Source organism: Harpia harpyja, chromosome 9, assembly GCF_026419915.1.
Source record: "Harpia harpyja isolate bHarHar1 chromosome 9, bHarHar1 primary haplotype, whole genome shotgun sequence".
Classification (NCBI taxonomy): Eukaryota; Metazoa; Chordata; class Aves; order Accipitriformes; family Accipitridae; genus Harpia; species Harpia harpyja.
This window is the reverse complement of record NC_068948.1, coordinates 42,744,258-42,768,442: the sequence shown is the minus strand read 5'-3', so window position 1 is coordinate 42,768,442 and position 24,185 is coordinate 42,744,258. Positions and strand designations below refer to the sequence as shown.

At 42.9% G+C, this 24,185-nt stretch overlaps 2 protein-coding genes and 1 long non-coding RNA gene across 9 annotated transcripts in view; 2 read left to right on the top strand and 1 right to left on the bottom strand.

The window, feature by feature from the left end:
* Nucleotides 1–636: 636 nt before the first annotated feature.
* Nucleotides 637–16,022, top strand: RNF185 (ring finger protein 185). 6 transcript variants are annotated; one of them, XM_052797687.1, is made up of 8 exons: nt 952–994; nt 1,384–1,481; nt 6,540–6,771; nt 8,406–8,424; nt 9,081–9,193; nt 9,736–9,790; nt 11,760–11,877; nt 13,434–16,022. In XM_052797687.1, exons 3-8 carry the CDS (start codon nt 6,590–6,592, stop codon nt 13,529–13,531), a joined length of 585 nt encoding a protein of 194 aa, XP_052653647.1. In that variant the 5' UTR covers nt 952–994; nt 1,384–1,481; nt 6,540–6,589; the 3' UTR covers nt 13,532–16,022. The 6 variants fall into 6 exon arrangements, with proteins under 6 accessions (XP_052653652.1, XP_052653646.1, XP_052653647.1 ...); XM_052797688.1 differs by having other exon boundaries at nt 1,384–1,507; XM_052797692.1 differs by lacking the exons at nt 952–994; nt 1,384–1,481 and adding an exon at nt 637–659.
* On the bottom strand, nt 2,748–11,918 carry LOC128146389 (uncharacterized). Its single transcript, XR_008236748.1, has 2 exons — nt 11,727–11,918; nt 2,748–3,547 (listed from the first exon to the last, which is right to left on the bottom strand). It is a non-coding gene; the product is annotated as an uncharacterized LOC128146389 (long non-coding RNA).
* Nucleotides 16,023–16,481: 459 nt separating the features above from the next.
* LIMK2 (LIM domain kinase 2) overlaps nt 16,482–24,185 on the top strand; it is a 32,632-nt gene continuing 24,928 nt past the window's right edge. The window contains exons 1-2 of one of the 2 annotated variants that reach the window (XM_052796148.1): nt 16,482–16,620; nt 19,106–19,205. In XM_052796148.1, the coding sequence (XP_052652108.1) occupies nt 16,605–16,620; nt 19,106–19,205 (116 nt within the window). In that variant the 5' untranslated portion in view covers nt 16,482–16,604. Of the gene's footprint in view, nt 16,621–19,102; nt 19,206–24,185 lie in introns of those variants that run through there. The other variant, XM_052796150.1, reaches the window with a different exon arrangement.

The window sequence follows — 24,185 nt, the reverse complement described above, 5'->3', positions numbered from 1 at the left end:
GACAGGCTCCCTTGGCGCTAACCTCCCTCCACTTCTTATCTTAACTATTCCTTCATAAGGCTTGCCTTTAGCGGGAGGCCTTGGTTTAGGATTCACCCATTCTCCACCGTGTAAAACAACGAGCAATTTTGCAAGTTTCTGCCTTGGTGTCCTCAGGACTGGTGGGGTGCCCTCAGAGCGGGGACAAGACCCTTCAGAGTTGCCTTCTCGGTCACCTCTCTCAGCTCTGACCCGCTCCTTCAGACACCAGGTCCCCTCCTCTCCCTCCCTTTTGTCCCTCTCTCTGACTATGTGGTTTCTCAGAGCTGTGTAAAGTACCTTTATAAAGCTCTCCGTTCCCATCCTGGAGATGCTCCTCTGCTCAGGTCCTAGTGCTCTGCATACACATTTGAACAGTTTGTTTCCCTCAAAGCTGCTGCCCTCCTTCCTTCCTTCCTTCTTTCCCTGCTTGGGCCGAACATTTGCTGCCGTTGATAGGAAGTTTTTGCTCTTTTCAGAGGCAGGTGTTTGGACACGGCCCCCGCAACACCTCACGACGAGCGGGGCAGCAAAACTACAATAGAAACAGAGCTAAAAATCACAAACAGCGCGCAGGCAGGGGTTACGGCGGCGGCGCGGACAGCCCGAGCGGTTCGCACCGAATCGGTTCCCTCGCTGAGGTAACAACCGGCCGGGGGGGGGGGGGTGGTGTCTGCTTCGGGGGCTTGGGGGAAGGAAGAGCCGCCCGGCAGCGCTGACCGTCCCCCGGCCCGGGGAGCCCCGCCACGGGACACCCCGCGCCCGGCCCGAGGCGCCGCCGCGTTTCCACGGAGCCGTCCGGCGGGGCAGCGGCGGGAGAGATTCCCGGGCGGGCGGAACGCGGCCCCGCGGCCCGGTGCGGCGGCGGGGAGGCCGGTCCCTTCCGTCAGGGCCGGGCTTCCGGGCGATCAGGTGACGGCGGCGGCTGGCAGGGGAGCGGCTCGGGGCTGCCGCGGGGGAGCAGCGAGACCCGCCGGTGAGCCGAGCCGAGCGGATCCCGGCTAGTGGCGGAGGGTGGCGGGGGGGGGGGGGGGGGGGAACCGAGGCTGGGCGGCGGCTTTGAGGCGCGAAGGGAGCGGGCCGGGGGCGGGGGGCCGAGCCGTGCCCGGGAGCCGCGGGAAGGCCGGAGCCGCCTGCGCCCGTTTGCAAACGGACGAGGCGGAGGCGCCCCGAGCGGGACGGGGCCGCCGCGGGAGTCCCGGCCTCGGCCAGCCCGGCTCCGGTCGCAGTCCCGCAGCCCCGGCCCCCGGCGGGCCCGGTGTGTGCCGCCCTCGCTTGCCGAAGCTCCGGCCGGGGGTTCGCCGCCGCGGCGCGCAGGGCCCGGCGCCGCCTGCGAGGGTTTTCCCCCGAAATCCCCGTTTTTAGCGGCTTGCTGGTGCCTGGTCCCCCTCTCTCTGCGGCAAAGCTGAAACCCTCTGCGAGGAGGAGCGCCTGCTTCGCCTTAGATAAATGTCTGGCTCTAGGTATGGTCGTAAAGCATTAGCTTTTGGTACGTGCCATTATTATTTTTTTTTTTTTGTCGGGAATTGCATATTACTTCTTAAACCACATCAGAACTATTTTATTTTATTTTGCTGCTAACCAGGTTAGCCCACTTCAGGGCACTTAATGTTTTACATAACACTCCAAACCAGGAAAATGCTCAGGCAGTATTACCCAACTGGTTATATCAATTTCCTTTTTTTTTTTTTTTTTTCCTTTGGACTTTACAAGGCAAGAGGATAGAAATCTTTCTCTGAAGATTTGTGCAGCATTTTCTCGGAGTCTATATTATACTTTTATGGAATCGTTAGAAAAAAGAATTACTTTCATCACTTGGGGTTTTTTTGATAGTTTGTCACAATGTCTTGCATTTGTGAGGTATGGTGAATCCTTAAGAGTTGCCAGAACCGCCTTTCAGCAGGGCTCTTATCCTGGAAGCGGCAACTGTGACACAGATGTGCGTTGCAGAATCCCAATTAATGAAATGAGGCCAAGCGAGGGCATGTTGGTCTGTAAGGCAAATGGCTGATTTTGCAAGACCAAATGGTCACACAAACGTATATGTTGGGACCACTTTATGGTAATACTAAAAAGCAGGTGCATGGTGCTGTACAGGTTACAGGAAATGAAAAGATGAACTCAGAAAATGTTTCAGAGGTGTTAAAATGTGACGTGTTTGGGGGACAGAATAGAGTAAAAAGGTAGTGAGAGATAAATGTGTATTTAATGATTAACAGTGGGACTTCAGTCATGTGTTTGCCAAGAATATCTAAAAATGACTGTCAAGAAGTAAACGTACTTTCTTCTAGGCACTGTCAACGATCATCAACTAAGGTTACCTCTTTGTTTTACTTGAAGTCCAGGCAATTGTAATAGGTTAAGAATCATGTTTTTGTTAAACTTATGAGTGCGTGTATTTATATAAACTCTGAGCAGTATTTTTAGATTTAGATAGAATTTCTAATGTTTATAAAATTGGTCATATGTGTCTGAAAATGACATTGTCACTGTAGTGATAAGAAAAATAACCTGACAAGTTTTCCTTTTGATTTAAACAGCAAGAAGTTCAGAAACTACGTCAGAACTTGTTTCAGAAACAAACTAGATCGTTTCAATTTCAGTAATCCTAGATAAAATAAGATTCATTAGGAAAGATACATGGAAAAGTGTCTGTCTTGTGGAATTTTACATCTAACAATGCTCATCTTTTTATTTCATTGTTATGTATTAGATATCACAAAGAGGAATAAACTTTGGGTTTTATTAATAAACTAGCCAGAGTCCTATATCCTTGCCAGAATTTTTTCTCATTGCTCATGAAAGAAGATTAGAAAGTAAATGCTTCAAACATCCTAATGTTGTAGTGCTGTAAGCATATTCTACAACTGTTTAATACAGATGACATTAGCGTCTAGTTTATATTCCCTCTGTCTTTCTCACGTTGAATTATTGTTCACATGGTGTTCTCCCAGTTTGTCTTGAAGTGTTTCTCTTGTACTTTTACTGTCAGCTCAGTGTACTTTGGCAAACGTGTAATCTCTCATTTGCTGAGTTCAGAAACGTGATCTTTTACAGTAGCTATTGGGCTTGTATTTTCCTGGCGTGCAGTTTCTCTCACTAGATTTATAGATTTAGTTTTTAAAGTATTTGAGTAAATTTCTTTCTTATTGCCTGTTAGTGAGATTTATACACAGTATTTATACACAGTACATAGACCTTACCAGTTTCCTGCACTTACTTCTTTCGTGGACCTCCTCTGTTCTCAGTTGTCAGGAAGCTTTGAGGTCCCAGTGTGCCGTCTGCTTGTCGGAGGTCCAGTTTCACCAGCTCTTTCAGCCACGCTTATTCTTTATGCAACTCAGTGGGATTTGTGCTGGATCCCTAAACACATATCTTCACTTCCACGTCGCCTTCACACTCGACCAGACTTTTTTTATTTAGGAAGACTACTTGAAAATGGGTTCTTTGTTTCTTAACCATTCATCTGTTGCCACTCTTGGTTCTTGGATGTAATAAATGTCAGTAATTCAGTCGTTTTCAGAACAATCTGTTGGGATATCATAGGGTCGTGATTTAGAGGAAATAAACAGCTAATATAGATGGCTTTTAAGTAACAAAGATACCGTTTTCCTGTAAATATATGGAGAGCAAAGAAGCAAGAAAGAAAAAAGAGAAGATCTTTGAATGCTTGCAGTTAGATCACAGCTGATTTTTATATCCTTTCAATTATTTTGTTTGTTACTCATCATGCATCTAGGTTTGATTTGGAGACCTGATCTAAAGGACAAGGGTTTAGCAAACCTGGACTGGCATCTCTAAATTCTGTTTACTTAACCCCAAGAGCCATGTTATACCCTAGTGTACTTACAGTCTTCTGAACTCTAAATCAAAATGAAAATGGTGTTGGTCTGGCCTGTTGTGTTGATTTTTTTGTTGATTTTTTAGTTTGTGGTTTGCTTGTGGTTTGTTTGGGGTTTTTTTCCACTAAAAAGTTTTATCTCAGAGTTTAAGTAGTTCAAGTGACATTTCAACAATTTTGAGCTTGTTCTACACTCGGAACAAGTTGAATTTGCACTTGAACTTCTACTTTAGGATTCACAGACTATGCTCACAAGTGATAGAATATATGATTATCAAATGTAGGTTTAGTCATTGGATGCTGTTTTGTGCTTGCTTCTTTTTGTATGTGCAGCGTGATTTGCAGATGAAAAGACCCGAACAGCACTTGTTATAGACCTAGTTATGTTAAATGGTATTCCACGGACGAGAGCAAATGTTTGAGAAAGCTTTTCAGAATAAGATTGATTATTTTTACTGTTGTCTTTTGATATATTTTTGATATTTTAAATTGGTTATATCCTAATAGGTCATTGGGCCCAATCAGCCTACGGAGAAATAATCAGGAGAGGATCCCAGTACAGACGAAGGAATTACCTTCTTCTAGGAGAGAGTAGATTCAGTGCCTGTTGTGTTCACTCATTTTGATCTTTCTTCTATCAGCCATCTTTATTCCATTACATTACTGATATTTCTATGGATTTCTCTATCATCCTTTTTCATAACTTAATGATTTATTTATTTTTCATAGTTACTAAAAGCTAAGGGTTTTTGAAGTAGGTGTTTGTGAAGGTACAGATTTCATCTTTTTGCTGAGTCTCCAGATTTCTGGTGTTAAATATATGGAATTTAATTTGGAAAAAGGGACCTTTTCTTCTACATTGGTTTTTGGGGACACAGAAATTCATTTATTTGCCTCTTCTACACACTTCCCTTGTGTTATATGTCAAGATACATGAGCCAGACATTTCTTGTGCCCATTCCATAAAATGATGCTAGTGTTTTTTACAATGCATTGAACTCCTTAGTTTTAAGGAGGTTTTCTCTATTTTGATATTAATTCCCAGCAAATATATATAGGTCCAAGTTGGTAAGTTTTCAAGCGTTAAACTACTGAGCAAGATAGGCTGAAGATTCTGGTAGTATAGATGTGTGAAAAATCCAACTGTCTTTAGCATATAGTTTGTGGGCTGGCAGCATTTCCATCTGCCTTGAACTAACAAGAATTTTAATTTTGTACAGTGAGCTGCGTTGCTGCTGAGTGTAAATGAAGTCATGGTGTGAAATGCTAAGAGTCAGCACTGCTGAAAGCAATGTATGTTAAAGTACAGCATCTGTGAATACAAAGCTGCCCTTCTGGGACACTGTGCAAAATGATGTAACTGAGTGAAAAAGCTCTGCAAAAATATATTTCACTTGCTGTAATTGAGTGTCTTCGCTGCAATACCTTCATTAAGCTTTCTTGACTGTGCAGTGGGATCATATTGTATGAAAAAGCTGTTGACAATAACAGCTAGAGATACTGAGGTTTTATTTTGCCGTCCTGCACCTGTGCTTCAGCACTGCTACAAAGAGGGAACGCTAAGGAAAGCCTTTAATGCTTGTGGGGTAAGTTTGCAAAGACATTAGCTTCTGAAAAATCCAGGTTGCCTTTTTAAAATGCTTAACTGTTTGTAAACTTGTGAAAAGTTCAGATAATCACCTGTTTCCCTCTCACAACCTTATCTAGGTATTCATATCCCTGCAGCAGCAACATGATGTCAGAGTTTCATGAAAAGCACAGTGGAATATTTTAAACATTTTTGTTTTGGTGAATTAATTTCTGTTACTGCTGCAACTCTCTTAGTTCTTGGATTAAAAATCTTGTACTGGTAAAAGTGTTTGTTTCTGGAAATGTGACTGCCTTGTGCTGAGTCTCAAAGTTTTAGGTACTGTGGAATTTGCATATCAAGGAATTGGACTGTAGAGGTTGTTGCTACTGAAATAAAGTAAATGGTGTTCTTTGATAAATATGATGATGTTAATGAGAGGTGAAAGCATGTAAGTAAAATTAAAGCACGTTAAAGTAAAATTTTTAGTACTTCTGCTTTACTACTAGATTAGAAATATTTGATAGTTTGAAAGTACTAGAAATGTTTGACAGTCATATCAACATGCTGCTGTGATAGCAGTGATATACTGCTGCTGAGACAAATCAAGTACTTAGCCACCTTTGCTTGCCATTATTATCATTAATATTCCAAACTAATGAACATTGAACTTAAAACTGTGCACTAAGTCAGTCTGTCCAAACTGAATTGCTTCATGATTAAATCCTCTTTCAGACTGCACTCAGTTATAACTTGTATTGAATTTTTGGAAGAGCATGTATCACTAGGTGAGCTCATTCTTCTCATAACAAGTAGCATTTATGAGAAAATAGGATGGTTTTGTTTTGGCTGTGGATCTCAGTTGCTTATCAGTAACTTTAAAATACAGGTCACGTATCAGCCAGGTCATACTACAGGACTTTAAAGTAGCTTAGTTTCTAAAAAAAGATCCCTCTTGGTTATGTTAAACTAAAACCATCAACAACAGGATTCAAGTGCTGCTTAGATAAATCACTACCAGTTTGGAACAGGACAAAAATGCAATGTTATAATGCCAAGAAGTTATTTGGGGTTTGTTTTTTATTTTTTTTTTTTTCTCTTTCTTACTGCTAGGATTCCAACAGGAACATTTTCTCGACCTTGTGTCTGGGTAGCTCTTGAGGATGGCAAGCAAAGGACCCACAACTTCTACATCAACAAAGAACTCCAGTACTGGAGGGACCAGTGGCAGCAGTAGCAGTAATGGTGCTGGGGACAATGCTAATCAGGACAACACTTTTGAATGTAACATATGTTTAGACACTGCCAAGGATGCAGTTATCAGCTTGTGTGGACATCTCTTCTGGTAAGTATTCAAGCCCCCACAGATAAACCAGAACACCGTATATCTCTCTGATCACATAAAAGCCTGTAATTTTTATAATTCTAGATGTCAAATAAAATGTCTTGTATAAAATGAGTAAGGACCATGGTTTTGGTTTAGGAGCAGTTTGGTTTTGCCCCTCAACTGTTTTTCTTTGCTCGTGTTCCAGGGAGCGGGTTTCTTGTGTCTTAAACTTCCTGTATTTTTTGATTATTTTGTAAAAGCGAACAAACAAGCAGCCCCACATAGACAGTTCAGTGTTCATTGGTACTGCTTGGTTATGTGTGTTATTTTATCTGTGCTGTCTGGTCTAGCATAGATATCTTGTTCAGACTGAAATTCCTTTCTAACCTATGCATACCCAAACCTGCATCTGAAACTAGGTTCTGGAGGCCAAATTGTAGTTTTTATACTTGCTGCAAGTTTGCTCTTTTTCCCTTTGAAACCATTAAAAAAAAAAAAAAAAGTTATATAACAAGCTTTTACATGTGGGCTATTTCTCTTTTCCCATGGCACTGCAGTTGTAATACTAACTTTTCAGTTCTTTGATCTGACCTGGGAATGTACCACACAAATACAATAAGCGTGCAGCATTTCTTATTTGAGTAACTTGGTCTAGAATATATTCTTTCTTGAACGTTAAGAAGTTATTAAGGATTGACATGGCCAAATGTGGGGTTTTTTTGGTTTATTTTGCACAGTAGGCTAAGTTATGCTCTTTAATAAAAAGGGACCTAAAAGAGCATTTCTTTTCTGTGTAAATGTATGTAACATCTGAAAATCCAGGTTTTTATTTTAGGAGGAGATGGAAAATCACTTGCTGATGGCATGTTAAGATAAAATCAGATAAAGTTATTGCACGAAAAGATTTGGAAGAATGGAACCTTAAAAATAACGTGTATCTTGACTGAATAGTGTTGTCAAGACTGCTTTGAAAGCAGATGGCTGCTCAGCAGTTTTATCTCGTAGCTTGCTTGTTTGATCTTTTTTAAGTTGCCGTATTAATTTAATCTTAAGAGTAGTTCTGTATAATGGGAATTTCTCTGCCCTGAGCAATTGGGTCTGATCTGAATAGCTGACCCTGCTCTGAGCGTCAGGTTGGACTAGAGACCACCCGAGGTACTGTCCAGCCTGAATTATTCCATGATTCTGTGAATGTGGCCAATGTTTTAGCTAAATGTGTGTGACTTCTGTTAAGATTCTGAAGTCTCATTACTGACATCTTCCTCATTTACATCTTAGCTCAGGGATATCTTTTCATGGTATCAGAAGAGAAAATCTGTACAGGCAACACTAAGATTAATTAAGCCTCCGTATGGGCCTTTGATATGGATGAGGACCCAGGAATCAAAGGTGATATGCAGAGAATCACGTTAGCAACTTAGTTAGATTGCATAACCTGAAAAGACCAGTGGAGATGGGTCTTTGGCTGTGCTTTCAAAAATTATTTTAATGGGAGGTTATGGAACTGGCCTGGCTGGATTCCAGGATTGTTGTCTCCAAGCTGTGCTCTCCGTGGTACACATTATACATCTGTTGGATCGAGTTGTCAGTAACTAATTCCATTTTCCCCTCTTTTTCTGCCTGTGAACAAATTGTCCTGGGAATGCTCGCAGTTGGCCTTGTTTACACCAGGTAAGACAGGTTTCCTTTTACTTTGTCTTTCATCAGCTGCTGTTACTCAATAAAGCCCTTGGTTCTCTGGAGTATCCCCCTCTTTTCAAATGCGCTTCTTTCTCTCCAGGGCAACTGCAGTGTGCTAATGCAACTTCATGCGCAACATCTTGCAATCTGCTCTTTCAGCAAAAAGAAAACTTTAGATTCTGTTCCACTTGCCTCCCACTTTTGAGTTTCTTAAACACTGAGTATTCCCAGTTTTGGTAGAATTACTGTAGGCAGTTAACAGGGGTTTAGTTTGCAGGCTGAAGTGCGGAGTGTACTTCTCTTTGCATATGTAGTGTTTTACATTGTGGTACAATTATAGAAAAGATAGATGAAAGGAGGGTATCTACGCTAGCCCTTGGCCTATGCAGGACTGTTGATACTGTTTATTTCTTCATATTTTACTCCGATTGCAGTTCTGAATGTGTACACATCGGCAAGTGGATTGCAGCAGAACAACAGCCAAAATGCTAACTCCACTTTGGAGAGTGCTTGGCACTTATTAAAATGTTTTGCTTCATGGCTTTCTGAGAAATTGCTAAAGCCTCTCTGCCTGACTGCAGATGAGGTTTGCATGTTGTTGTTTTCATGGTCTTTTATTAGTTTTCTTATGATCTCCTTTCTTTTAGTGGCTAGAGACCAGGCCAAACAGACAAGTGTGTCCTGTATGCAAAGCAGGAATCAGTCGAGATAAGGTTATTCCTCTGTATGGAAGAGGTAGCACTGGACAACAGGACCCCAGGTAAGAAATCTAAATACAACTGGTTTTGTGTGAAAACTAAATATGAAACTTTAGTTTAAGGTCTTAAGATGAAACTATCAAAGTGGTGGATTCACAATTTGAAATACTTTGTCAAAAGACAGATAGAACTGATGTTTCTGCCAAATATTTCTGGCTTTTTCAGGGCCTGGGTTTGCACACCTTATTTTGTGTTCAACTGGCAATTTATTTTAATTTGGATTGGGTGTTAATTATCAGTTACAAGTGGCAGGTTGCAATGAATGTTATCTGAGTGGAGAAGCTTATATAACATACTAATGTCCTCAGTTTCTAGCCTTTGCAATGGGACTTTGTTATTCAAATGTGCAGTATCTTAATTCAGTGATGTGATACTGAAGGTTCATAAGCTGGGTGGTCTGCTTGTTCACATGCTACCTCCAGCTCTGCTGCAGCATGGCCCTGTGAGAGCATGCTCTGTGTTTGTTCTGTTTTATTAGCCAGGCTATTGCAGATACTATTGTCATGTATCCTTGCACTTGAGCTAATTTCACAACTTCCTGCAGAGAGAAAACTCCGCCACGACCCCAAGGACAGAGACCTGAACCAGAGAACAGAGGGGTACGTGAAAAAAACAAGCTCAAGCAGCTAAGTTGTTTTTATTGATCGTGGTATTTATTCATCCTGGAGGATATAATGTGTGCCTGAGATCCTGTGTGAGGATCCTATAGCTTACGTTTCTTGCTCGTCCCCAGTAGGTTGTTCATGAATAGTTGATAGCTGCGGTGTGGCAGAAAACTCCATTCCTATAGTCCTCTTTAGCATCCCAAAGAATAGGCTAACTTGAATCGTGAAAAAAGCCCTGTGTGGCATCACTGGAAATGCTCTTCATACTTAATTGTTCTCCATATAAAAATACAAGGAACACTTTGCTTTGAAAATTCTTTGTGGAAGTATATTTCTGTCAGACTATACCTGTCATGGAAATATATAATCCATGTGTGAACTTACTTTTTTGGCACGGACACCTGCGTCTAGCATTTCCATGGGATGTTACTGTACCATGGCATTACAAGCAAAAGAATGTAGATGTCTGTTGGATACATACTAATTTGAAGAGGGATCTGTGGTTTTGTTGAAGAGATTAGATAGAGTGAATGTAAACAGCAGCTGGCATAGGTTGAACAGATGTGGGGCATACCATAGTGTTCTTTAGCATGACGGCAGCGAGCATGACCTGATGAAACAATTGCCTATTTCCGTGTAACTCAGCCTAGGGTCCTTGGAGAGCATTTGTATACCTCATGCTTCAAGCAAACAACTCTACTGGGTGTGATTAAGGAACATTTCTGTATTGAATGTATTGGGAGCTCAGTTGTTCTCTCTTGCTAGGGAGTTGCCTTCTTATTAAATCAGCTGCTATACCTCGTTTGAACCTTTTAGCTGGTGCTGCTGTAAGTCAGAGGAACCTGGTATGAAGACACAGCAGTAGTGAGGCTGCCCTCCTGTTTCCTACAGGTGCAGGACCTGCCATGCAGAGTGCTTTGCTGTCCCTGATAGTTAATGGCAAAATCCTTGAGAGGAGTCATAGTCAAAAGACTAACTCCTCAAATCAAGGATCAACCCAGAAATGTCTGGCTTTTATTACATGAGTGAAATCATCTTTGTCCTCCCACTGTTTGGAGGCGATAGACCAGGGGTTTTTCAGAATTGGTAGCCCTGTTTTAATTCTGAGATGAGAGGACAGTTTGCTGGATTGCTGAACATGGCAACTGTGAGCTCTCCACAGTTTTCAAACATGACGCAACTACTCAGATTCATATACAGTTGGGTCTCAAATAGTACACTGCTTTTATACAGTAGAATTCATCTTGATTCAGAAGATTGAGCTTTTGACTTGATGTGGTATTTTAGTCTGAATCCCATAGGGGTCAATGTTGTTGCATTGTAACTCTTCCTTTTTTCCTCCTTTCCTTATGTCTTGCATTCCTGCCCCAGATGACTTTATCTGCCACCTTAATTAGAGTCCCCCTAGTAATTTTTTTTTTGTACTGTTCTTCTCTATAATGCTCGATGCATCGCACTTATCACTTTACTGAATGTTTAAATGATGCACATGTATCATGAAAATCAATGCATATTATTTTTTTACAATGCCTTTCTTATAGTTATATGGCTAATAGCTATTAATACAGAATTATTAATATATTGTTAAGACATTCTAAATAGAATTAGTAATGTTGATTTTGATATATTGTCAGATATATACTATTTTAAGTTGAGAAACGTTACAGAAACGCTTTTATTAATTTGTGGCCTTCAAGCAAGAACTGTTGTTCCTAGTTTTCATTTTCTCAGACTTTTGGGTTGCTCTGGCAAGTCTGCTACTGTGCAAAACATTTTAAAACCAAGAGAACTGAGAAGGTATTTAACAATAGTGTGGCAGACTGAAAGTTGCCAGACAGCATGATACTCCTTCAGCTGTAGGAAAGCCCAGTGAGAGGGAATGTTTGCGCATTTACAAAATATTCTGAAATAGGCTTTAAATGATTGGTACCTTTTTTCTCTTCTGTTGCTTTGTTCTCTGCAGGGATTCCAGGGCTTTGGGTTTGGGGACGGTGGCTTCCAAATGTCATTCGGCATTGGGGCGTTTCCCTTTGGTATATTTGCAACAGCTTTCAACATAAACGACGGGCGACCTCCTCCAGGTACCACGCATTCTATCTTCTCCGAGAGTCCTGTCACAAACAGATGTTTTACAAACTCCCTTGTAACTTTTAAACAAATAGCCTGCTAAATGACAAAACTTTCTGAACAGTAAAGTAAGTCGCTGTTGTAACTAGAAACACAAAATGAGGGAAAACATCCAGTAGAGAACATAGTCTATGGTTTACACATTTTGTACGAGTGCTTATAGAAGAAGCAAGTTTGTTACTTCCCTGTGATTTGCTGAAGGCCCTCCTGAGAGGACAGTAGAACTGGAGAGGGATGGTGGCACTGGAGGCTTCTCCCTTTTAATTCAGATGTCTCCTCTGGTACTCCAGCGGACTCCCTTTGAAAAAATGAGACAAATTGGACTAGAGTTTCTAATAATAATAAAAAGGAGTCAGTAGGGGTGTATGAAGGAGACCCATATTTTGAAAACAGCAGGAAAGGACCATTTCCTGAAAGATGAGAAGGAAAAATTTAAACTGGTATACTGTACCACAAAATAATGACAGCAAAGATTGTTCCTTTTTCAGAAATTTATCTCTGAGACAGTCATCTGTATTCCACAAGAAGTAGCATTCTGGTGAGGTGATTTCACTGTTTTTAATTAAAACAGTTGGGTTACTCCAAGTAGTGGCCTTGCTCTCTAAAAATTAAGTAATCCCCAGAAAACCTCCTTCCCATCTGCACTGTAGACAAACTGAGTCTACCTGTTTTGAACAAGAAAACCTACTGTCCAGGATTTTCTGGACTTCCTCTGCGAAAGGTTGTGCCTGGCAAATCTTCTTCACCGTGTCATACGGCATAGGAATTATGAGAAACAGAAACATTTTTCATGTCACACCTGTGTTGCCAATGACCTGTGCTGTCCTTGGGTTGAATTAACTTGCCTATTAACTATACTTCGGTGTACACTGAAAATTTGTGTGGAGGTGTGACTAAGCTAAGGAATATGTAAATATATGCTGTTGTAACAGCCATAATGTAACCAACTCCTTTATCTGCTTTTCATCTGTGGATTCAATACAGCAGTTCCAGAAAGGCATGGCTTGAGCTTTAGAGCTCGTGTGTTTTACAGTAGTTCTCTTGGTCAAGGCTACACATGCAGTTTTGACGGTTTTACCATTTCCTTATTCAGGCATGTTTCACCTTGATGGGCAGGAGTGCTCAGGCAGAGGTGGTAAAGTTCCTTAGGATGGAAACAGTGAACTTAGCTCAGCAGTCAACAGTGAACTAAGCAGTGAACTTGGCTCAGCACTGTTCCCAGAAGTACTCCGAGCAGAGCTGCGTGTACTCTAGCACTCGGAGCTGCCTGCTGCTATTAGTCATGAGCAGGTTTACCACAAGTGCTGCTTCAGGGAGCTGATGCTTGTCCTCCTTCCAATCTTCTAGTATGGCTGGCCAGTCTGAGGGTAGGAAATAGCAACAGTTTCTCACTAAGTAGATTCCTTACATATTTTTCAATTTATGAATGTACTACATTCAGAATATACATCATTCTGGAGAAGAGGAAGGAGCTGAACTGGTTTTGTTTTTTTTACTTCTTGTTTTCCAGCTGTTCCAGGGACTCCTCAATATGTGGATGAGCAGTTCCTATCCCGCCTTTTCCTGTTTGTGGCTCTGGTGATAATGTTCTGGCTGTTGATCGCATAAATCTTTTCCATTATTCTGTATATTCATGGCCAGCAAGGCCACTGAAACAGTTACAAACTGCATCCCCATCCCATTTTAAACCTCTTGGTGTCTGGTTCCGTAGCTAACTATGGGCTTCAGGAATTGGTCGTACCACAGCACAACGAGGAATCTCGCATTTTGCACCAGAGCTGGAAATTAAACATTGGTTAAAAAGCGTATTTCAGCTCGGCTATCTTGTACAACAGGTTCCTGCTGCAAACCTTGGGCCTAGCTTTGAGCTCCGCTCCTAAAAGGAGTGCTGCTTTGAAATCCTGTGCCAATCAGTGACACCAGGTTTATGTGAAAGATGGTTGCCCCAAGGTAGACTGGGCAGGTAAGGAAACTTCTGCAGTGTGATCAGTATCTCATGCTTGGTAACCACGATGGATCTGCCAGAGCTGCGGATGTTATTTAATGTCTTCACATCAACATCCAACCTTCTTCAGGAAATGATCTGCAGCACTGCTGAGACTCTTTGGGCACAGCACGTGATGCAAATGGAACCAGGTTTGGAGACTGGTTTCTTTTCTTGCTGTTATTTCCCAGCGTGATGGAAAACCCCTCCTGAAGCGATTCTAATGGCTGTTAGAAGAAGGGATACAAATTTATGCTGCAATTTTTTATAGCCTGAATTTGCTGGAGCCAGACACTGGAAGATTCTCTCGTTGTGGAGCCAGGTGGGGTTGCCGAACAGTACGATGCACCTGTCTGCCTCACCCAGCCCAGTTCCTCACTGACAAAACAGTGTTGTCTTCCTTGGTTCTGCGCAGCAGCCTGTGGCTGCACTTACGGATAATCCCCTCACAACCTTGTCACTGTAGCTACATTTATTCTTCCCAAGGCTTTGAGACTTTCTACGGAAGGTCATGTACTCCAAATAAAATCCTATTACAGATCTGAGATCAGCTTGTTTGGGGAGAGGAACAAAAGGCATCTTTATGTGAGTTTTGAGGTTAAACTTGCCATACTGTAAAATTATACAGGAGGAAAAATGAGATCCTGCCTTTGCTAGCACGTGCCACAGTAGGGAACGTTTGGAAGAGCTGCTCTCTACGGGTGCATACAGCTACTGCATGCCACAGCAGAATGGCTATAGTGCAAGAGTCTCTGCAGTATCTACCAAAGATATTAATTTGAAGTGCTGGAGGAGACCACAACCATTTATGTGCTGAGGGGAAAATATTTCAGAAGGTGAGCACTCTGTAGCCCTTTTGGAATCCTGTTGGGTATACAGCTTTAAAGAGTACTCCTGATGTATTTGTGTAGATTCCTTCAGAACAACAGATACGAGAGATTCCCTAGCAAGATGAACAGTTTTCATATTTCTCTGGCTAGGCAATTCCATTTTTTTTCTCTTATTGTTTTTAGATTATTTTGATTCAGATCACTGATAGTCGTAATGATTTCCTGCAAGATCAATATTGTGACTCCCCTGGCAATAGACCGACAACTGACAAAACAAATGAACTCATAGAAATTTTGTTTCAATAGCTAGGGTTTTTCTAGCGTATGGATGAGGTTCCTGGCCAGGACACATTAATTAATTGTTGTAGGAGCTTATTTATGTAATTATAAACTGTTCACTTTTAGTATCAAGACAGAAGATGACTGAAGTTTAACTTGCCTACCTCCAAAATTCCATCTGGCAAGTAGAATGTTGCAAAGCTTCTGCAGCGTTTTGCCACACCTAGCCAAATTTATACCTGACTTGATGATAATCTGACAGAATATGTTGCTCAACTACAAATAGTTGAAGCGGTGCTTCAACTTTTGTTGTGTGACACTTTCGAGAAGCTTAACTTCTTCTGTATATGGTTCTTCTCAAGTGCGTAACTTCGTAACTAGGTCCCTTTCTAGGAGAAAGGCTATTTATTGCATTCTTAGAAGCAACTGGCTGTAGTACAACGTCGCAGCTTTGACTTCCTTTCATGAGCAGGCAGCACCACCTGCTGATGAAAAGGGAAAGTTCATGTCATAGTAAAAGGGATGGTTTTCCTTCTCCTTTTTGTATTAAGAAACTCGATGCTAAGAGCAGAGGTTATCCAGGGAGGAGTAGGGTATCCCTTTAAAGCCTTTTTCTGATAAAGAGGACAATAAAGTGACTGTAATAGGTTCAAGAGGTATTGAAACTGATTTAACTAACATTTATGTTTTAAAATACAGAATTTTAATGACTTGGGTTTTTTTTCCGTCTGTTGGTGAGAGACACAATGGATTTAGACGGAGGTGGCTGCAGAAACATGACTGAGTCTCCTTATTTTCTGGCAATCCAAAAATGAAATAGTCTAAAAGTGTTAACACTTTCGTTCTTACCTTTTTCTTGGTGTGCTTTTTTGTATCGTACCACTTCCCCTCCTTGTACTCAGACTGCACACAGCCCGTAATGGCTTGTTTAGTGCATTACCATTACTGTTCACTAATTTTCACTGTTGTGAAAGTGATTTAGAATTAAAAAATGGTTTTACATTGACCGGGGTGCGCCGCCATTCCTTTGCGCTTCGCGGACGGACTGAGGTGAGGCGCTGGCCCGGGCCCCTACCTCGAGGACGAGGAACCCGTCGCTGGTCCGTGCCTCGGGAAGCGGCGGGGGGGGGGCTCACTTCTCCCTCCCCGGGGCAGCGGCGAGGCCGGGGGCAGCGGCCGGTGGGGCCGGGCCGGGCCCGCCACAGGCGTAGGCCCAGCGACGGGAGCTGCCGCGCCCGCCCGGCCCGCCCCGGCACGTGGTGGGAGGGGCCGGGAGGCGTGGCCTCACTCTCCCTGGTCCTCGCCGCGGAAGGGGCGGAACGCTCACCGCTGAATAGCGCGGGGATTGGCCTGTGGCCGTGAGGGGGGCGGAGTGCCGATTGGCCTGCGGCGAGGCAAAGGGCGGGGCGATATCTACCCTCGGGGCGGGGTACGGCGTTGAGATAGCGGCGAAAGGGAAGAACCGGGCGGCGGGGGGGCGCGGGCGCGCTCCCGGACCAGGTGCGGCGTGACCCACCGCGCGTTCCGTAGAGGCTGACGTCGGCGCGGGCGAGCCCCGGGGCAGCGGCGGCAGCGAGGCCGGCGCGGGATGGAGGGGCTGCCAGGTAAGGCTGCCGGGCCCGGCCGGGCCGGGCCGGCGGGGACCGCTGCCGCCCTCCGTGACAGCGGGGCGGGTGTAGGTGAAGGCCGCGGCTCTCCACCGGCCGGGCGGCAATCCACCGGCGGTGTGGCGGGGGCCGCAGGTGAGGGGCTCGATGGAGGGGGGACGGGGACGGGGACGACGGACCCTCCCCCGTGGGGCCGCCGGTTGCCTGAACCTGCGCCCCGGCTCGGCTCTCGGGCTGCGCCGTGCCTTCCCGCCCCGGGGGGCGGCCGGTTACCGGGCGCGGCATCCTTTAAGGCGGTTGCCCGGTGGGGCCGGCTGGTCGCCCTCGGCCTCGTCCCTGCCCCGGTGCCGCCTTCCCCGGCGAGGGTCGGCTGGCCGGTGCTGGAGGAGCTGCTGGTTTTCCTCGCTGGCCCCCTCTGTGACATTCCTCCCGCCCTGGGGGACTCGACAGACCTGTTACATTGATGATGTCCGTTTGCTTTTCCTTCGCGCTATTTCCTGCTCTGGTTTTTTTGGTGGGTTTTTTTTTTTCGTTTCCGTCGCTTCTCCTGGATACTTAACCCATTTCGGTTGAATATAGGACTGTTTGTTTCCGTTTGTGAGCTAATCGGCCTTTCTGGGTGCAGTTAAACTGCTGTAGCACTGCAGCTAAAAGTAAGGGGATTGCTACCTGGAGTTCAGAAGCCGATGGGTAAATCTCGGTGTGATCATTGCAGAGGAGTATCCTATCTGTTGCTTTTCGTCAGCCGTGGTGTACTCATTAAATTCCTTCAAATAGGATCCACTGCCTGTATTCACATTTGCATCTTGCGCTCGTGGCACCAAACGGGAGGAGATGGAGCTGCAGGATGTCTGGTTTGCAGGCTTTTTTGGCCTGTAGCGTGGCAGCAATTCCAGAAGTTCAGCTGACTTCGATCTAGGGCTTGCGCTGCTTGGAGAGGAGAGCGTCGGCTGCCCGTGCATTGAGGCACAGGCACACGTGGCTTTGCCTTTTATTTCCAAGCGCGTTTGGTGTGCTGAAAAGCAATTTGCTATGTAGAAGAACATGGGTAGTGCCAGCTTTTTCCATGTTTCTCCTAACCCTTACCCTGTTGGGCTGATCTGCGGTCAGGTGCCGTTCTCAGTGTTCCAGATAGCAGGAGGACGTGGACAAACTCCCAGGTGTGGAGCTGGTGCTTAGCTGGGTACTGACGCAGCAACTTACACCAAATATCACATTTGAATGAATCCTATCTAGCCCTATAGTCTGCATGGCGACCTTTGTTGGTACTGCTGATCTGCTGGTGAGGGTGGTGCTTGCTCATGGTTGAGCAACAAGTTTTCTCTCTGAAATAGCTATTTGTGTAAAACATACAAGGAAATTTTCACCTCAGTTAGTTTTAAACCTTGTCGTTGACCTACACAGTGGCGTAAAAGTGTATAGAAGGCTGATGGCTTCTGTTCTGTGTCATTTCAAGGAATTTAACCTTGGTATCGACTTGCCTGGGCAACTATCGAGTTTTAACGTTCTTTGGAAAATGGAAGTCCGTGGTTAGTGGTTTTCCTTCTCTAATCGCCCTTCTTTCCTTATGCAACCTTACTGCAAGTAAACTTTTGGTAGCAGGAGGAAACAGGTTTGAGATCTGCCCAGCTATGTAGTATGTTCCTTGTGCCATCCTGCGCTCACCCAGATCCTTGGCTCTTTAATACGCCCGCACAGTTGTTTGGATTTTGGGTAGCATTTATCTGTGTGCCAAATGCTCTTTGTGTACGAGTTTTCATACTGTTTTTCCTAGCTTGCGTGCATCTAAATAACAAGGTCTCTCTGAGGCTTTATGGCAGTTCTAGCAGAAACTATTGTAACTATATTATAACTATTACAAGTATTTTCTGAAAGGGCAATAGACCAGTAGCATCAACCCATCTTCCTAAGTGTGACGCTTCTCTGGTGTTGGCTGTACAGTCTCTACAGGAATGTTCATTCAAGTGTGTAATTCCTTCCTGGTAGTCAGGTTGTTCTCTACTGAATAAAGTTTGCTTTCCTTTCTTTCAGTTCTGGGAAATCCAGTTAATTATACAAATAAGTGCAAGCGTTATGTGCTGAGTCAGTGACACGGGGGAAATTAATAGCGTGGCTTCCTGGCCTAGCACGGTTCTCTGTGGGAACTGTTACAGTAGACCAGTCTGCCGTCCTGAAATCTCTGCTCTGAAGGCTAGCATAGCTGTAAATGACCTGTTTTCTGTGAAAAGTCATATTGCTTCCTTCTGCAGAATGTGAAGGAGCTGATGGTGGTGTAATGTCTGGAGGAAAAAAAAAATACATGTAAGATGTCAGAGTTCGATTTGGGAACTCCACTGACTGCTTGGTATTGCCTTAACTTTCTGTGTATGAAGGCTTTGCTGTCAGTTATATAATTTAAGGTTGCTCTTTATCAGGGATGCAGCAATCCTTGTTTTCTCTGATGTAAAATGGTTGCTGTATGTCACTTTATTCCTGCATGCAGGTGAAGAAGTCTGGAGATGTCTAGGATGCGGGGACAGCATTGCTGCTGGTCAGCGCCTCTACAAGACTGTTAACGAAGCTTGGCATATTTCCTGTTTCCGGTAGGTAAACTTTTAGCCCATTAAACTCTCCTTGTGATGTTCAACTGACTTGGAACCTGGTGGATAAGTACCATCTTGCAGAGCCGTTGTGTGCTCTTGTTTGTGGCTGTACTTCAGTGCTTGCAGTAGCACTCTGGAACTGACTTTAAGTCCCAATAGCGGTCTGACACTGCCTGGCAAAGTGTTGCCATGCTGACGCAAATGCATATGGGAATACAGATAAAGTACAAATGAAAGCTCTGATTTACTGGTGGTGGCAGAAGCCATGGGTTGCACGTTTGTCTTCAGCTGCATTCCAAAGCGGTGCCCGGGCAATTTAGATAGCCTGTTGCTTTTTCCATATGTGGTAGGTACAAGGGAGATATCATGGTGTTGGGGGAAACTGCTGATATGGGGGAAGGAGATCTTGCCTTTTGCTTTCTCTCCTTTTCAGACTAGTAAGACCTACAAACTTATGAAATCTGTCAGATAATGTTGCTGACGGCAAGGACAAAAAGGGATCTCTGACATGCTTTTCTTCCTGGTGGTAGGAGTAATGCCTCTTGTTGGTGTTTCAGGAATACTCGGTTCAGCTTTCATGCTCCAGAATCACATTTCTGAAGGGGCCTATATTTTTGAGAGGGGTTGAGTACCTGCAGCTTCTGCTGGCTTCTGTGTTGGCTTGAATCTGGAGAGGCTAATGTTTTGGATACTGTCAAAGCAAGTAGGGGAAAAGGAAGCCAAAGTGTGGCTTTGGAGGAATGTTTGCTGTGCCAAGATAGGCATCTACTGTCCTGGTTTAAAGAACCAAAAAACCACAACAAAATACCCCAACTTTGCTGAAGTGAGGATTATGGTTATTGGTGTATTTAAAAAAAAAAAAAAAAAGCATATCATCATGCTGCCAAAGCAGTGCTAGCTCTGTTGACGTGGAAAATGCTGTTAGTTACAATGACATGTTAATAATCACAATTACAGCTTTATATCACTACAGATCCCAGTCTTTTGGGTTTCTATTGGTTTGAGTATTCATGTTTAGCTATATTGAGTCAGCTTGTCTTAATCCTGGTTTTCTCTTCTCCTCCTTAAAGAACTAGTATCCTGTTGTTGAGTTTCCCTAGATTCTGCCAGTAGCCAAACCCAAATCTGTGTGTGCTATTAAGTCTTTCTTTCTTGCCTTTGAATGTATTTCTGTTGTGGGTCTTGATTTTCAAATGTCTTGGTGCTTCTTGCTATTGGGGCTGTCAAGGTGCATAACAGCTGAGCTTGAGGCAAATCCTGCCCTTATGACACTTTACAGAGAATTTGATATCATGAGTAATATTGTATAATGGAAGTTTGGTGGGGTTTTTTTTTGTTTGTTTTATACAAGCGAAGACGCCAACTTTTCTCCTGAGGTGTGTAATGACTTTTTGCAGTTGCTGATGCACTTCTCTTATGTGCTGTGCTTTTGGCTAGCTCCAGCACCCATCTAAGCTGCCATGCTGAATGAACAATTGGAACCTGCAGTAAAGGAAGCTGCCCTTCCGTTTTTCCTAGTTCCAGGGTAGGACTGTACATGAAAACAAATTTCCAGTTTGCACACTGTTCCCCCTTTTCTTCTGTTATCCCTAAGCCATGCTGAGCAGCAGTCTTGTGCTTGATATCCCAAAGCCAAACTAAAAAGCCTCTAAGGGTAGGAGCCTTTGGCAGCTGGTAGCTGTGAGTTCCGGCAGCTCTTGTGGAGTGTTTTTTACAGTCTTCCTGTGGATTAGCTGACTCCCTGGCCTGGCACATAATTTCTCTAATGCTGATTGGCACTGCTCCAGGCTCGTTAGCTCTGTTTATTCTTGGTCAGGCTAGGCTGCTGATCATGCTTGGCACTGGCAGTAGCTGACGTACATGCGTGTCTCTGAGGATTTAAGTTTTTTGTCACTTCCCTCCTTCCTCAAACTGCATGTACAGGAGCTTTGTCTCTGAAACCTGTATTTTCTCTGCTGTGGCTGGAGGGACAAGCAAATCCCAATTCATGTATCTTGGATATTTTAAACTGTTCTTTGGCCAGCTGGTCCTTAGGCTTGGATCTGGCTGAGGAAGTTTCTTAGATGTTTCTGTCACAATGTCTGTTGTGAATTAACTCTGAATGTACTTTTGGCCTCTGAATTCTGTTGAGATAGCATACGCTTTTCAAAGGTTGTTGCTTTTCCCTGATAACACAGTCCCACTGGATTGGAACTTATGTTGCACAGAACTTCAAACACTACACTGAGAAAGGGAAAGAGAGAAGCGGCAAGGTATCTTTTTCCTAGGTCTGGATCACTTTTACCTAAGGGGATTATTGGAAGAGCTTTTTTTGACCTAGAGCATGCTGTTCTTACTGCTTTCAGTCCGACTTTTTTCCATATTACAAAATAGAAGATACTGCCCTGAGTTATACCTTTGAATAAAGTATTGATACCTGGTCTTTTGATGTCCATTGTTGGGGGCTTTTTTTCAACAGATAAAGACAAATGAAATTAAAGACAATTCCCTCTTTCTGTGGGGATATTGCATATTTGAACTGGAGTAGGATGAGATGAGAAGACCCAGATATAGCTGCATGGTTTAATCTTAAGGACACAGTATTTGTTAAAAATCCAGTTTTGATTATTTGAAAACCATTAATTCAGATCAAGCCTGTTGAATACATCCAGGTAGAAAATGCTTTTGGATCCCTTTGAAGAAAATTATTGGAAATGGTGGTAGGAATTCCTGCTGTAGCGGGGTGCTTAAGAACCTTTTAGGAAGGAAGACAGCTGAGGTTCAGTTCCTTCCTAACCATGAAATAACAGAGGATGTATATTACTATGGTCTATAAAATAAATCTAATTTAGGTAGCCAAGCAACACAGGCTTGCTGCAGAAATCTCAAACAAAAGGCAAACCCACCGCATCAGAGAAAAACTGTTCATAGTATATCTTAAACAAAAGTTACTGAAGGTGATGGATTACTGATGATTTTACAATTACAGATTTTAAAATATACTCTTTAGTTTATACCAAACCCAGTTAATTTAAAGCTGAAAAATCATCAGGAGTTTGAAGAGCAGAAAAGCTCATCTTCCTTTTTCCAGAAGAGGAAAGGAAAGCAGAGAAATTTTGTATGAATCCAAAATTTTTCATTAGTAGGTCTAAAGCACTGGAGATGATGGTGATCAGAAACTATTCATTTGGTTTGGACAAATATTTCCTTTTTGCTTAATACACCAGATTTTTATGCATACGCAATGCAGCTTGACCTCAGGAAAAATTATCATGGCTTTCTGTATATTTTTTTAAATTATATTATGAAATAGTTAGCTGCCAACTTAATAATATAAACAACTGTATGACTAAAAAGTGTAACCTTTTGATATCTGACTAAATATATATTAAATCTTTTTATACTGATCAGGGATTACATTATTATATTTAAGTAATTGCAGGCAGTAAGTTGACTTTCCAGTAGGTGATGTTGGCTAAAATTAAATATGGTCTTGAAATAGTTAAGAGACTGTTTACACTTGTAAAAAAATATAAAGTAATAAAAATGTATTTGTTTAAATTATTACCTAGAGTTAAATCAATTCACCTGACAGATTGTTTAGGATTCAGGTGCTTGCATTCTTTTTGAATGTGTTACTCCATTTCAGTTTCTGTTAACCTTTACTGGAGCTAGAAACTAAAACACGGAGAGTGTTGTAACCACCAGAAGGCTGTTTTCTCTAAATGAATACTTTGAAAAAATGGAACAGTCTTGGCAGAGTGCAGAAGAACTCCTGGCTCTGTCTCCTACTGGTATTCTGAAGTGAATTTGAAACAAATTCTCCTTCTGACTGTTTCTCAGTAGTGGAACAAGGTTAAAAGTAGATTCTTCCCAGAATCCCTCGTTGCCCACCTGTTGTGCACTCTGCAGCGTGACGATTGTCTGTGGTCAGAAAACAGAACTGGATTAGCTATCCGTGCATTGAGGGGATGCCCTAAGCTCCGGGCTACTGAGCAGAAAGAGAACCACTATTAATTTGGCAACTCTAGTAATTTGATTGTCTTACAAAGACATGATTTTTCTATACTGAATGGCATATTTTGTGTGCTATAGAAGTATTTTTTGCTCAGCAAAACTTAGTGAATCACTTTGATTCTTTTTACATTTGGGGGCAGGGGAAGGCAAGCTGGGCAAGCATGAAGAACATATATAGTTAAACCTGTTTTGGGGGTTGCAGGATAAACTAGATGACTTCTGAGGGTATTTTCTACATCTGTTTTCTGTGGTTCTTAGGCTATCTACTAAGCTTCAACTTGGGTTTGAAGGAAGTAATTTCTATGGCTTAGGAATGATCAAGAAACTGATCACCTAACAATCTCCTATCACTGTAGGTTTTTGGTCTCCCAGACTAAGTCTACTAGCACTTAATTATCCTTAGTGTTAGAAGCTTCTGTCTACTACTTTCAGAAATTCCCCTTGTTGCAATTTAAATCAAATTCTTCTAGTCACTTTCACAGTGGATGTGGAAAAGAAGCTTTTTTTCTCCCTTCTGTTACTCAAGTAACCTTTTCCTGTTTGAAAGCAGCAGTCGTGTCTCCCATCAGTCTCTCCTAGACTGAAGAAGCCCTGGACCTAGCTTTTTCTCATAGACTGTATTTTCTAGACTTTGGATCACTTCTGTTGGTTCAAACTGTTTGGCACAGGCTTTCGTTTTCCAAAAGCTGCTTCCTCCCCACAGGCAACAGGACAAATAGATCTACAGCGACAGAATACGAAGCTCAAATGTACAAATGTTGACAAAGATGTAGGCAAAGGTGTGTATTAAGATGAATTTGAAATGTGGGGATGTTTGATGCTTTGAATCTTCCTTTAGCTTTTCAGCTGTGAACACAGTCAGGTTTGTACACACAGCAGCTGAATTTGAGAGCAGGGGAAAGATCGGTAGTAACAAAAGGCAGTTGAATTATGGTAGAAGCAGGAAACAAGAATCTCCTCTTCTTCCCTGTCTTCTCAGGTTTC

Excerpts from the sequence above, each read along its gene's own strand:
- RNF185 (XM_052797692.1), top strand. The coding sequence starts at position 6,590 with ATGGCAAGCAAAGGACCCACAACTTCTACATCAACAAAGAACTCCAGT. Across the intron at positions 9,194-9,735 it reads ACTGGACAACAGGACCCCAG|AGAGAAAACTCCGCCACGAC; the intron begins GTAAGAAATCTA and ends AACTTCCTGCAG. Across the intron at positions 9,791-11,759 it reads CTGAACCAGAGAACAGAGGG|GGATTCCAGGGCTTTGGGTT; the intron begins GTACGTGAAAAA and ends TGTTCTCTGCAG.